Source organism: Bombina bombina, chromosome 5 (assembly GCF_027579735.1).
Source record: "Bombina bombina isolate aBomBom1 chromosome 5, aBomBom1.pri, whole genome shotgun sequence".
Classification (NCBI taxonomy): domain Eukaryota; kingdom Metazoa; phylum Chordata; class Amphibia; order Anura; family Bombinatoridae; genus Bombina; species Bombina bombina.
This window is the reverse complement of record NC_069503.1, coordinates 48,522,191-48,538,205: the sequence shown is the minus strand read 5'-3', so window position 1 is coordinate 48,538,205 and position 16,015 is coordinate 48,522,191. Positions and strand designations below refer to the sequence as shown.

Sequence of the window (16,015 nt, the reverse complement as noted above, 5' to 3'; positions counted from 1 at the left end):
TAGAAATAATGAGTGGTGCTGTGTTTATAGAAATAATAATGATTGGTGCTGTGTTTATAGAAATAATAATGATTGGTGCTGTGTTTATAGAAATAATAATGAGTGTTGCTGTGTTTATGGAAATAATAATGATTGGTGCTGTGTTTATAGAAATAATGAGTGGTGCTGTGTTTATAGAAATAATAATGAGTGGTGCTGTGTTTATAGAAATAATAATGATTGGTGCTGTGTTTATAGAAATAATGATGATTGGTGCTGTGTTCATAGAAATAGTTTAACTGATTAGCCTAAACTAACCCTTCTATTTCATTTACTTTCAGGTCTGTCCCCCATCTAAACTGCTGTCTCTTCCTGGATCTTTATTAACACTGCTTTATAACTTATTCTATGGTCTGTCCCCCATCTAAACTTCCTTCTATACCTGTATCTGATCACATCCTGTCCCCAGCATTTGCATGTCCTTATATTTTAATTTAGCTTAATTAATTGACTAATCCTCACCCAGTTTTGTTTTATCTGCATCTATCCCTTTGATCTAGTTTTAGTTCTTAATTGTCTCACCTGTGTCACTCACCTCCCTGTCTCCACTCAGTTAATTGATTTAATCCAGCTGTCTGTAGAAGCCCTATAAATTTAAGATCAGCTTTAGGGAAAACATTTGCTGGGTTTAGCATTTGCAGAGAACACCATCTCTAAGCTGCCATCTCTCTAAGTGACATCTTTAAGTGGCAGCAATGAGAATTAGACAAGATATGAACAAGATTTGAGGCAAGCTAAATATTTTCATTTGAAAACCAAATTTTGCACTTTAAATTGTGCTATGTTTTCAGAACTGCTTTTCCTTTTAACAGCCTCATGCCTATTCCACAGGCACGCTCACATGCTCATACCTTACCCTTCTCCACATGCAGTTTATATAGGCCCATCTCTCCTTTCCTCTCCTTACCTTAGCTCTCATTAGCTACTATTCTATTTTAAAATCTTTGTCACTAAACTGCACCACTTCACAGAAATGCCCCCACTGCTATAAATCTCATTCTCACCTACTCTTACTTTCCATCTTGCTGCTATTGGCATCAGGTGACATCTCTCCAAATCCTGGGCCCATCCACAGTCCCACCATTACCCAATCACGCACTCCTTATAGTAACTTTAATAAAAGCAACACACATAACCTCATTTCCATCAAATACATCCCATACGCACACACTCCTTTCACTTGCACACTATGGAACTCTTCCTCCGTGTGCAACAAACTTACAACCAATCATGACCTGTTTATTTCAAATGCTTTCACCCTTTTAGCAATTACCGAAACCTGGCTATCTCCTTCCAACACTGTTTCCACTGCTGCTCTCACACATGGTGATCTTCAATTTAGCCATACCCCTAGGCCAGGTGAGAAACGTGGCAGCGGTGTTGGGATCTTGCTCTCCCCCTCCTGCACTTATCAGTACCTACCTCCAATCCCATCTCTCTCCTTCTCCTCCTTTGAAGTCCACTGCATTCGCCTGTTCTCCCCCCTCTCCCTCAAAGTGGCAGTCATCTATCGCCCTCCTGGACCTACCTCCCATTTCCTAGACAATTTTGCCGCCTGGCTTCCTCACTTTCTCTCTACAAATATACCAACCCTAATTCTTGGGGACTTCAACATTCCCATTGACAACCCGTCTGCCCCTGCTGCCTCTAAACTTCTTTCACTTACATCCATGATGGACACTCCATCGACCTGGTATTTTCCTACCTCTGTTCTATATCTGACCTCACCTGTTGCCCTTTTACCACTTTAGACCATCACCTGGTCACCTATAATATTAATGCAACAGCTAAACCCACTCCTCCATCCCACCTCCGCACCTGTAGAAATCTACATGCTGTGGATCTGCTCCAATTTTCAAAAATTATTCAAGATCTCCTCCCTCACACTTCCACTATAACCTGCCCTGATCACGCAACAGCCCACTATAACAAAACGCTGTCCTCTGCACTAGAGACACTTGCACCTCCCCAGCTGCGCAAAATATCATGCTGTCAGTTGCAGCCCTGGCACTCTCAGCAAACACGCAATTTGCAAAAATGCTCCCGTACTGCTGAGCGTGTCTGGAGGAAAACTCATTCTGAACCTGACTTCATACACTATAAGTTTATTCTTCGTTCATACACTTCTGCCCTTCACTTAGCCAAGTAAACCTACTTCTCTTCTCTTATATCTACTCTTTCCTCAAACCCTAAATGACTCTTCTCCACCTTTAACTCTCTCCTCTACCCTCCTGCTCCATCCCCTCCATCTGTCTTTAGTGCTCAAGACCTGGCAGACTACTTCTTAAACAAAACAAGTACTATCCGAAACAACATCCCAACACCAACCTGCAATATTCCATCAACAGGCCCAGTTACTCCCTCTGCCACCCTCTGCATCTTCCATCCAGCCACTGAGAATGAAGTTTCTTCCTTACTATCTTCCTCACGCCTCACTACCTGCCCGCTCGACCCTATCCCTTCCCATCTAATACCCTCCCTATCTTCCACCCTCACTCCTGCTCTTAACCACATCTTCAAACTATCTCTCTCTACCGGCTCATTACCATCTTCTTTCAAACATGCAAAAGTCACTCCCATACTCAAAAAACCCACCCTCGACCCTAATTCTCCTGAAAGCAACCGCCCCATATCACTGCTTCCACTAACATCAAAACTCCTTGAAAAAAATAGTTTACAATCGCTTAACCCAATTCCTGTCTGCAAACTCCTTGCTTTACCCCCTGCCATCCGGATTCCGCCCAAACACTCAACTGAAACTGCCCTTACCAAGGTTAATAACGATCTCTCTGCTAAAAATATTGGACACTACTTTATACTTATCTTACTTGACCTCTCAGCTGCCTTCGACACAGTTGACCACCCCCCTCCTCCTACAAACCCTTAGCTCTTTTGGCCTTTGTGACACTGCCCTTTCCTGGATTCACTCATCTTTCTCACAGGTCTTTTTCTGTGTCATTTGCCGGCGACTCCTCCTCTCCAATGCCTCTGTCTGTTGGAGTACCTCAAGGATCTGTTCTGGTTCCTTTACTCTTCTCCATCTATACTTCTTCGCTGGGTAAACTTATCAACAGTTATGGCTTCAAATATCACCTCTATGCTGATGACACCCAGATCTACCTCTCCACCCCTGCTCTCTCCCTCTGTCCTTTCTCATGTCAGCGACTGCTTATCTGGTATTTCTTCCTAGATTGCCTCTCACCACCTAAAGATTAAAATGTCCAAGACTGAGCTCCTGTCAGGGTGCCAGGAATCAGACTGAGACGAGAAGTGCAAAAATAATCACACCTTTATTAATAACAAAAAAATAATAAAAAGTCCACAAGTCAAATAACAAGCCAGGAGTCAAAACCAGAGCTGGTAGTCAGACGAGCTGAGTCAGGAGCCAAAGTGAATAGTCAGACGAGCCGGACTCAGGAACAAGGAAAACAGCAGAGTCAGGAACAAGCCAGGGATCAGGAACCAGGAAGGACGTTAGACAGCCAGGTAATACACAGGAACTCTCACAAACAGGTCTGAGACAACGCAAAGGCAAAGCATACTGAACAGAGGCCCTTTAAATAATAAGTGATGACATCACAATTCTGAGACTGCATCCTGTCTCACACAGATGATGCACACCAGTCTGGCCATAAAAGGAAGTGCAGGAAATGAGCAGCATCCCCCACAATGCACCATAGTCTGCAAGAGAGGTGAGTAAAATGGCTGCCAGCAGCACATGGCAAACAAAACAGGGAAAAAACCCTGAAAGCTCCTTCTTATCCCCCCCTCAAGCTCTACGCCGACTTGTGGCTTCTCTATCCCTGTTGACGGCACCACCATTTCCCCATCGCCCCAAGTCTGCTGCCTCAGAGTTACACTTGACTCAAATCTATCCTTCGCCCCCATATCCAATTGCTTTCTACATCCTGCTGCAACCATCTACGCAACATTTCAAGATTCAACCTTTTCTGTGCGTTACCACCACAAAGCAAATTATCCACTCCCTTGTTATTTCACGACTTGACTACTGCAATAACCTACTTACTGGCCTTCCTCTTTCCTGCCTCTCCCCCCTTCAATCCATCCTAAATGACTCTGCCAGGCTGATCCACCTTTCCCGTCGCTCTTTATCTGCTGCACCTCTCTGCGAGTCCCTTCATTGGCTCCCCATACACAGCAGAATTAAATTCAAAATTCTCACCCTTGCATACAAAGCTCTCACCAACTCCGCTCCCATCTACCTATCCTCTCTAATCAACAAGTATACTCCAGCCCGTCCACTAAGATCCAACAATGACCTGCTCCTTGCATCTGTGACTATCACCTCCTCTCATGCTAGACTGCAGGACTTCTGTCGTGCAGCACCTACCCTCTGGAACACTCTCCCTCATGCTGTCAGGCTTTGCCCTAATCTTTCTTCCTTTAAATGCTCTCTGAATACTTTTCTGTTCAGAGAAGCCTACCACCCAACTGAATAATATTTCTCTTACCTAACAACATTTCCCTCCTCTAACTCTGCATTAGCATCTTTCTCAATCTTCCAGTCCTCACCTCCTGTTTCCTCCTGTATCTGTTTGTAAATTTTGTCCTGTGTCTTTGAAGTTTTATATTATTGTTTTATTTAAATGAACTGTATCCATGGACAGCGCTGCGGAATATGATGGTGCTTTATAAATAAAGTATAATAATAAATAATAAATAATCTATATATAGAGTGACCTATAGGAGTAAAATATTATGGGCTGATTACAAGTTGCACAGTATTTTTTTATTTATTTTTTGCAAATGAAAACTCCGCTAGTGTTAAGCTTTTTGCGCTAGTCAGGTTGAGCTAGTATTACAAGTTAAAAAAAACATATTTTGCGCAAGCGGTAACCCGAACAGAATGAAAAACCTAACTTAAGTTTTCACGTGCACATGCACGTGCATGTATCTCCCATTTTTTTTTTTACTTTTTTTTTTCTCCATTGATTTCTAACACGCACGCAAACACCATGACATATGCTTATTAGCACAAAACTGACATGAAAATATGAATATTTTATAATTCAATGTTCTTTAACATATTTTTTGTAATATGCGCATACCCAATCATATAGTGTAATATTCATAAACATGATTGCTTAATGTAACCAGGGCTGGATTTGCCATTAGGCACAGTAGGCATGTGCCTACAGGCGCATTGCGGCGAGGGGCGCCACGGTGCTGGCTGTAGAGTCAGTGTATTAAAAAAAAATGAACTTTTAACTCTTTTTATCTTTATGACTTTGCTTATTGTAGTTTGGGCGGCTGCTGAAGTGCCGTTATTATACAGTTATGCCAGCGTTTTGAGGAGGGGAGAAGCCGAGGAGCGACTAGCAATAGCAAGCAAGTAAGAGTGAGTCGTCCCTCCCAGTGTCTGCACATATTTGGCGGCAACTGGGCTCCTCACTCAGTGGCGGTAAATGAAGCGTATGCGGCGAGCTGTGGAATTTTCACTGTCTCTATTAGGTGGGTACTAAATACTTTTCTAACGGACTTGGTGGCGATAGATGCAAACAGATTTGTTGGGGGGGGGAAGGGCCATAATAAAGTGTGTGGTGGACGCAGAGGTGGTGGACGCAGAGCTGATGGGGCCATTCTGCAAGTAATTAATACACAAAAACTAAGAGCCATGACAGCTCTCGGATACAAAAACTGTGAGACATTGTTGACAGGGAGAGATAAGTGTGCGTGAGAGAGGAAGAATGGAAGGGAGGAGAGACAGCACATATGACAGGCACATGAGGGGAGGCTGATGTAAAGGAGGCACTGGTTACATACAGTAGGTGACACACAAGTGGTGGAGATGTGAGCCAAAGGGAGAGAGGGGCAGATAGAACCAGAGAAGTCACTTAGATAGTTCTCCAGTGTGGCTCACTCAGAGGTAAATTATGTTTTACCACACCGGGTCCATCCATCCACGGCACTTCCTGTGACTGACTGAGCAGCCAAAAGTGCGTGACTTGACTGTACCCCAGCTATCTAATTATTTGCAGTGTTGGGGTAAATAATCAAAAGCACACTGAGTCAGCAAGCAGGTGATCATTTAGCAATGATCTTCTCTTCAATGCAGACGATCATTGCTAAAGGATCACAAAGCTTGTACAACTGTCAGCCCTTAGTGATTTATATCATTGCTAAAGGATCGCTAAGCTTGTACAACTGTCAGAGCTTAGTGATTTATATCATTGCTAAAGGATCACTAAGCTTGTACAACTGTGAGCCCTTAGTGATTTATATCATTGCTAAAGGATCACTAAGCTTGTACAACTGTCAGCCCTTAGTGATTTATATCATTGCTAAAGGATCACAAAGCTTGTACAACTGTCAGCCCTTAGTGATTTATATCATTGCTAAAGGATCACTAAACTTGTACAACTGTCAGCCCTTAGTGATTTATATCATTGCTAAAGGATCACTAAGCTTGTACAACTGTCAGGGCTTAGTGATTTATATCATTGCTAAATGATCACTAAGCTTGTACAACTGTCAGCCCTTAGTGATTTATATCATTGTAAAGGACCACTAAGCTTGTACAACTGTCAGCCCTTAGTGATTTATATCATTGCTAAAGGATCACTAAGGTTGTACAACTGTCAGCCCATAGTGATTTATATCATTGCTAAAGGATCACTAAGCTTGTACAACTGTCAGCCCTTAGTGATTTATATCATTGCTAAAGGATCACTAAGCTTGTACAACTGTCAGCCCTTAGTGATTTATATCATTGCTAAAGGATCACTAAGCTTGTACAACTGTCAGCCCTTAGTGATTTATATCATTGCTAAACGATCACTAAGCTTGTACAACTGTCAGCCCTTAGTGATTTATATCATTGCTAAAGGATCACTAAGCTTGTACAACTGTCAGCCCTTAGTGATTTATAGCATTGCTAAAGGATCACTAAGCTTGTACAACTGTCAGCCCTTAGTGATTTACATCATTGCTAAAGGATCACTAAACTTGTACAACTGTCAGCCCTTAGTGATTTATATCATTGCTAAAGGATCACTAAGCTTGTACAACTGTCAGCCCTTAGTGATTTATATCATTGCTAAAGGATCACTAAGCTTGTACAACTGTCAGCCCTTAGTGATTTATATCATTGCTAAATGACCACTAAGCTTGTACAACTGTCAGCCCTTAGTGATTTATATCATTGCTAAAGGATCACTAATCTTGGACAACTGTCAGCCCTTAGTGATTTATATCTTTGCTAAAGGATCACTAAGCTTGTACAACTGTCAGAGCTTAGTGATTTATATCATTGCTAAAGGATCACTAAGCTTGTACAACTATCAGCCCTTAGTGATTTATATCATTACTAAAGGATCACTAAGCTTGTACAACTGTCAGCCCTTAGTGATTTATATCATTACTAAAGGATCACTAAACTTGTACAACTGTTAGCCCTTAGTGATTTATATCATTACTAAAGGATCACTAAGCTTGTACAACTGTCAGCCCTTAGTGATTTATATCATTGCTAAAGGATCACTAAGCTTGTACAACTGTCAGCCCTTAGTGATTTATATCATTGCTAAAGGATCACTAAGCTTGTACAACTATCAGCCCTTAGTGATTTATATAATTGCTAAAGGATCACTAAGCTTGTACAACTGTCAGCCCTTAGTGATTTATATCATTGCTAAAGGATCACTAAGCTTGTACAACTGTCAGCCCTTAGTGATTTATATCATTGCTAAAGGATCACTAAGCTTGTACAACTGTCAGCCCTTAGTGATTTATATCATTGCTAAAGGATCACTAAGCTTGTACAACTGTCAGCCCTTAGTGATTTATATCATTGCTAAAGGATCACTAAGCTTGTACAACTGTCAGCCCTTAGTGATTTATATCATTGCTAAAGGATCACTAAGCTTGTACAACTGTCAGCCCTTAGTGATTTATATCATTGCTAAACGATCACTAAGCTTGTACAACTGTCAGCCTTTAGTGATTTATATCATTGCTAAAGGATCACTAAGCTTGTACAACTGTCAACCCTTAGTGATTTATATCATTGCTAAAGGATCACTAAGCTTGTACAACTCTCAGTCCTTAGTGATTTATATAATTGCTAAAGGATCACTAAGCTTGTACAACTGTCAGCCCTTAGTGATTTATATCATTGTAAAGGACCACTAAGCTTGTACAACTGCCAGCCCTTAGTGATTTATATCATTGCTAAAGGATCACTAAACTTGTACAACTGTCAGGGCTTAGTGATTTATATCATTGCTAAAGGATCACTAAGCTTGTACAACTCTCAGTCCTTAGTGATTTATATAATTGCTAAAGGATCACTAAGCTTGTACAACTGTCAGCCCTTAGTGATTTATATCATTGTAAAGGACCACTAAGCTTGTACAACTGCCAGCCCTTAGTGATTTATATCATTGCTAAAGGATCACTAAACTTGTACAACTGTCAGCCCTTAGTGATTTATATCATTGCTAAAGGATCACTAAGCTTGTACAACTGTCAGGGCTTAGTGATTTATATCATTGCTAAATGATCACTAAGCTTGTACAACTGTCAGCCCTTAGTGATTTATATCATTGTAAAGGACCACTAAGCTTGTACAACTGTCAGCCCTTAGTGATTTATATCATTGCTAAAGGATCACTAAGGTTGTACAACTGTCAGCCCATAGTGATTTATATCATTGCTAAAGGATCACTAAGCTTGTACAACTGTCAGCCCTTAGTGATTTATATCATTGCTAAAGGATCACTAAGCTTGTACAACTGTCAGCCCTTAGTGATTTATATCAGTGCTAAAGGATCACTAAGCTTGTACAACTGTCAGCCCTTAGTGATTTATATCATTGCTAAAGGATCACTACGCTTGTACAACTGTCAGCCCTTAGTGATTTATATCATTGCTAAAGGATCACTACGCTTGTACAACTGTCAGCCCTTAGTGATTTATATCATTGCTAAAGGATCACTAAGCTTGTACAACTGTCAGCCCTTAGTGATTTATATCATTGCTAAAGGATCACTAAGCTTGTACAACTGTCAGCCCTTAGTGATTTATATCATTGCTAAAGGATCACTAAGCTTGTACAACTGTCAGCCCTTAGTGATTTATATCATTGCTAAAGGATCACTAAGCTTGTACAACTGTCAGCCCTTAGTGATTTATATCATTGCTAAAGGATCACTAAGCTTGTGTAGGAAAAACAAGAAAACAGCGCATCCACGATTCACAGTAGAGTTTATTCAGGAGACACACCTACATATATAAAAATACACTTACAAGATAATGATGATAAAAGTGCCTGTAGCTCAAAAGTAGCTTAATGGTTATGTACATGAACAGTCCATGTAAAGTTTCCTCTTTATGCCGACCAGCAGCTTCCAATTCGACCTCTTTGCTCAGGCTTGAATACAGCAACTTTCTCAAATATAAAAATGTAAAACTCAATATTCCTCATATCTTGGGAATATAGAACACCCAACGCGTTTCCTCTGCTCACAGGCAGACTTTCTCAAGGGACATGTATTGTATGACTGATTCTATTCTCAGACCAAACTTAGATTTTCAATTTTCCCGCACTCACTACCTGTCTGTGGGAGGGTAACTAGTATACCATATTTCCCTTAATACATAGGCACTAGCACCACAAACAGTCAAAGAGATGTGCATTCTATATCTTCACCTATTCCCTAACATAAAGAGAAGAGAGAATCTCCAATATATAAAAAATATTTGGAAATATAAAACCTATTAAAAATTCTTTTAAAAAACTAACTTAATCACATTTATAATATTTAACCCCCATTTCATATTGCACTAAATTCATACATTTATGCTTCATGAAAAATATAAGCTTAATAATAGTAAAAGATGGTAAAAAAGATGGTAAAAAATACTGGAACAATTGATATAAGATAATAAAACATTATAAAAGATTATACACACTTCCATATACTTCTCTATTATTATTCCTATTTCTGAACATTTTAGAGGCATTTATTTAGTTCATGATACCCTAATTCATAAATGCCTGTAAATCAATATCAATATTCAGGCCTTTTGGTTCCAGGCAATCCAGGTGATGTATCCATTTTGTCTCACATTTCCTAAGTAATAGTAACCTTCTATTTGGATATGGTCCTGGTTTTATCTGCTCTAATACTCTTATAGACAAGTCTTTGTGATTACTATTATGCACATTATTAAAGTGACTGGATATTGATTTACAGGCATTTATGAATTAGGGTATCATGGACTAAATAAATGCCTCTAAAATGTTCAGAAATAGGAATAATAATAGAGAAGTATATGGAAGTGTGTATAATCTTTTATAATGTTTTATTATCTTATATCAATTGTTCCAGTATTTTTTACCATCTTTTTTACCATCTTTTACTATTATTAAGCTTATATTTTTCATGAAGCATAAATGTATGAATTTAGTGCAATATGAAATGGGGGTTAAATATTATAAATGTGATTAAGTTAGTTTTTTAAAAGAATTTTTAATAGGTTTTATATTTCCAAATATTTTTTATATATTGGAGATTCTCTCTTCTCTTTATGTTAGGGAATAGGTGAAGATATAGAATGCACATCTCTTTGACTGTTTGTGGTGCTAGTGCCTATGTATTAAGGGAAATATGGTATACTAGTTACCCTCCCACAGACAGGTAGTGAGTGCGGGAAAATTGAAAATCTAAGTTTGGTCTGAGAATAGAATCAGTCATACAATACATGTCCCTTGAGAAAGTCTGCCTGTGAGCAGAGGAAACGCGTTGGGTGTTCTATATTCCCAAGATATGAGGAATATTGAGTTTTAAATTTTTATATTTGAGAAAGTTGCTGTATTCAAGCCTGAGCAAAGAGGTCGAATTGGAAGCTGCTGGTCGGCATAAAGAGGAAACCTTTACATGGACTGTTCATGTACATAACCATCAAGCTACTTTTGAGCTACAGGCACTTTTATCATCATTATCTTGTAAGTGTATTTTTATATATGTAGGTGTGTCTCCTGAATAAACTCTACTGTGAATCGTGGATGCGCTGTTTTCTTGTTTTTCCTACACATAGTTTTTGCCTCTACGGGACGTACACAGTGGAAGCCCCGTGATACACCAGCTGCACCGGATCTGATTCAAGCAAGACCTGTGGAGTGTTTGTAAGGAGACACCCGCTCCTTCCTTTTACTCGTTGTGGACATCGGCAAAACAGCTTTAACCTGAACTGAACCAAGTGCGGTTTGTAACCATTTTAATTATATCTTGTTTGCCTTGGGAACCACTGCCAAACAACTTAAAAAGAACAATTGTGGTACAAATTCGGAGCGTTAATAGACTAATCGTAACTTTGTTTGTAGCTACACGCTTACATTAGGAGATGTGCTTATGACATTTTAACAGCAATTTTCATTTATTTTGTTATTACTTTTTATTAATTTATCTGACGACAGTTGTTGTGTACAATATTTTACCTTGGTATTTGTGTTTATACTAACCTTATTGCAAATTAACATCTGCAATTCATATGCACTAGATACATATATATATATATCTATACATAGTTTTGAGCCAGCATAAATGCATTGATCATCTGTGATCACTATTTCCTAAAGTCTTTCTCTATGTTAACAAAGTCAAATTTCTGATCAGGCCCAGATAAAAGTTTAGTAAGAGGTTAAATTATGTGAGGGGGTGGATTTACACTCCCATTAACATTGACCAATCACTGTGTTTGTTAACCCCTTTAAATATGTACAATTTTAAGTGGCTGCAGGTTTATGATTACGGCACACAGCCGAAACTAGTCAACCAGCCTGCACCTTCTCACCCTTTGCTGTGATGTTTTAACTATGAAATAAAGATTGGACTTTTTATTCACATTTGGAAGACTACTGCTTCATCCTTTCTAATTTAATTATATCTTGTTTGCCTTGGGAACCACTGCCAAACAACTTAAAAAGAACAATTGTGGTACAAATTCGGAGCGGTAATAGACTAATCGTAACTTTGTTTGTAGCTACACGCTTACATTAGGAGATGTGCTTATGACATTTTAACAGCAATTTTCATTTATTTTGTTATTACTTGTTATTAATTTATCTGACGACAGTTGTTGTGTACAATATTTTACCTTGGTATTTGTGTTTATACTAACCTTATTGCAAATTAACATCTGTAATTATTCTATTTGGATAACACCGAGGGTGACTATAGACGTGTGCCTCCATTTGCAAACAGTAGCGCTGTTAGTATTTTTTCAAATCTTGTTTCCTCACATTCCTGTGGTTGTACAGCTGCACTATGAGCTTGGAGACACACGCTGAGGCCAGTCAGGGAACACCGGTTGATACATGCAATGAAATGCAGACAGCAATTGATAAAGATTCAGATAGAGAAATAAGCAATAGAAAAACCTCTTACGAGGGTATAGATAAGAATGTAACATCCCACACTGAAACATTAAATTATAGAGTAAGGTCACATGACCTATTGGGAGAAATAGAGACTACTCAACATAGTATAGAAGACGTTACATCACTATTGAGAACTCTGGAAAAATTGCTGATTAGTGACGTAAAAGAGTGGCAGGACTTAACCCTTTTGGATAACTGCGTACTTCATAATATTATTCCAAGAGGGTTGAGAATATTCAAGTATCCTGCTTTCAATCTTGATGATGTTGAATTCTCCTCAGAGTGGGATAGTATTTTACATGAGTGCTCCATGAAATTAATTAAGCTTTTGATTAAATATAGGGAAATGAGAGTAAAAAACTTAAAAACTGAAATTGATAAATTAGAGAATAAGATTACACCACAGTTAAATGAAGAAAAAGTTTGTACATTACATAAGAACATAATAGCTAGAACAAATGCATTTAATTTGGAAATAAGAGGCAAAAAAGCACAAAAACTAAAGAGAGATATAGAGGATTATAAGAAAGAGGATTTATTTCCTCTAAAAAATAAAAAGAAGGGAGGGAACAAAATTAGAAGCATAACAGAACCAAATAAGATCGTAGCTAAAAATGATGTAGCGGAAAAATTGAGTTCAGAACAAAATAAAAAAGCAGATAACAAAATACCAGTAAATAAGGAGAATACGTGGGAATTAGTAGGTAATAAAAACAAACATGTATAAACCTAGTGGCAGTAATGTATATAATGATCACCCAAAAAAAGACAACTATAATAGGAGTAATGTAAATAGTGGCATGTACGATAAGGAAAGACAAAATAGATTTGAAGTGTTTAGAAACGATGACGAATTAGAAATCAATAGATGGACTACAGAAGGGGCAAAACCAAAAGGCGACACATCAAGGGATCACTATCCCACACACCAAAATAGAGGTCCCCGTCTACCATCATCATCATCATCTTTTTTAGCCAGGGAGAGACAGAATTGGGCTCCCCCCCCAGAACCCCAATGGTACAATCAGGGGAATTGGAGACAGGACAGAGAAATAAGGAGAGAGCCAATGAAAAGAGGAAGGGAACCAAGAGAGGATGTAGAGGAGGGGCAGTGGTACAGAGACAGAAAAAATGCAAGAATGAATTAGAGAGAGCTAAACAGGATATTTCTTTCATGTAATTAGCAAGAGTCCATGAGCTAGTGACGTATGGGATATACATTCCTACCAGGAGGGGCAAAGTTTCCCAAACCTCAAAATGCCTATAAATACACCCCTCACCACACCCACAAATCAGTTTTACAAACTTTGCCTCCTATGGAGGTGGTGAAGTAAGTTTGTGCTAGATTCTACGTTGATATGCGCTCCGCAGCAGGTTGGAGCCCGGTTTTCCTCTCAGCGTGCAGTGAATGTCAGAGGGATGTGAGGAGAGTATTGCCTATTTGAATGCAGTGATCTCCTTCTACGGGGTCTATTTCATAGGTTCTCTGTTATCGGTCGTAGAGATTCATCTCTTACCTCCCTTTTCAGATCGACGATATACTCTTATATATACCATTTCATCTACTGATTCTCGTTTCAGTACTGGTTTGGCTTTCTACTACATGTAGATGAGTGTCCTGGGGTAAGTAAGTCTTATTTTCTGTGACACTCTAAGCTATGGTTGGGCACTTTTATATAAAGTTCTAAATATATGTATTCAAACATTTATTTGCCTTGACTCAGGATGTTCAACGTTCCTTATTTCAGACAGTCAGTTTCATATTTGGGATAATGCATATGAATAAATCATTTTTTCTTACCATAAAATTTGACTTTTCCCTGTGGGCTGTTAGGCTCGCGGGGGCTGAAAATGCTTCATTTTATTGCGTCATTCTTGGCGCTGACTTTTTTGGCGCAAAATTTTTTTTCTGTTTCCGGCGTCATACGTGTTGCCGGAAGTTGCGTCATTTTTGACGTTTTTTTGCGCCAAAGGTGTCGGCGTTCCGGATGTGGCGTCATTTTGGCGCCAAAAGCATTTAGGCGCCAAATAATGTGGGCGTCTTTTTTGGCGCTAAAAAAATATGGGCGTCACTATTGTCTCCACATTATTTAAGTCTCATTATTTTGTGCTTCTGGTTGCTAGAAGCTTGTTCACTGGCATTTTTTTCCCATTCCTGAAACTGTCATTTAAGGAATTTGATCAATTTTGCTTTATATGTTGTTTTTTCTATTACATATTGCAAGATGTCCCACGTTGAAGCTGAGTCAGAAGATACTTCTGGAAAATCGCTGCCTGGTGCTGGAGCTACCAAAGCTAAGTGTATCTGCTGTAAACGTTTGGTATCTGTTCCTCCAGCTGTTGTTTGTACTGTTTGTCATGACAAACTTGCTAATGCAGATAATATTTCCTTTAGTACTGTTACATTACCTGTTGCTGTTCCGTCAACATCTAATACTCAGAGTGTTCCTGATAACATAAGAGATTTTGTTTCTAAATCCATTAAGAAGGCTATGTCTGTTATTTCTCCTTCTAGTAAACGTAAAAAGTCTTTTAAAACTTCTCATTTTTCAGATGAATTTTTAAATGAACATCATCATTCTGATACTGATATTGGTTCTTCTGATTCAGAGGATTCTGTCTCAGAGGTTGATGCTGATAAATCTTCATATTTATTTAAAATGGAATTTATTCGTTCTTTACTTAAAGAAGTCCTAATTGCATTAGAAATTGAGGATTCTAGTCCTCTTGATACTAAATCTAAACGTTTAGATAAGGTTTTTAAATCTCCTGTAGTTATTCCAGAAGTGTTTCCTGTCCCTGGTGCTATTTCTGAAGTAATTTCCAGGGAATGGAATAATTTGGGTAATTCTTTTACTCCTTCTAAACGTTTTAAGCAATTATATCCTGTGCCATCTGACAGATTAGAATTTTGGGACAAAATCCCTAAGGTTGATGGGGCTGTCTCTACTCTTGCTAAGCGTACTACTATTCCTACGGCAGATGGTACTTCCTTTAAGGATCCTTTAGATAGGAAAATTGAATCCTTTCTAAGAAAAGCTTACTTGTGTTCAGGTAATCTTCTTAGACCTGCTATATCTTTAGCGGATGTTGCTGCAGCTTCAACTTTTTGGTTAGAAGCTTTAGCGCAACAAGTAACAGATCATAATTCTCATAGCATTATTATTCTTCTACAACATGCTAATAATTGTATTTGTGATGCCATCTTTGATATCATTAGAGTTGATGTCAGGTATATGTCTCTAGCTATTTTAGCTAGAAGAGCTTTATGGCTTAAAACTTGGAATGCTGATATGTCTTCTAAGTCTACTCTGCTTTCCCTTTCTTTCCAGGGTAATAAATTATTTGGTTCTCAGTTGGATTCTATTATCTCAACTGTTACTTGAGGGAAAGGAACTTTTTTACCACAGGATAAAAAATCTAAAGGTAAATTTAGGTCTAATAATCGTTTTCGTTCCTTTCGTCACAACAAGGAACAAAAGCCTGATCCTTCATCCTCAGGAGCGGTATCAGTTTGGAAACCATCTCCAGTCTGGAATAAATCCAAGCCTTTTAGAAAACCAAAGCCAGCTC

General features: G+C 38.7%; 1 protein-coding gene across 1 annotated transcript in view; it reads left to right on the top strand.

Moving 5' to 3' along the window:
* The window catches only part of LOC128661285 (uncharacterized), a 427,186-nt gene that overhangs the window by 69,271 nt on the left and 341,900 nt on the right, over window positions 1-16,015 (top strand). The window contains 2 exon segments of the mRNA XM_053715558.1: window positions 5,302-5,392; window positions 12,323-13,146. Coding sequence (XP_053571533.1) covers window positions 5,302-5,392; window positions 12,323-13,146 — 915 coding nt within the window.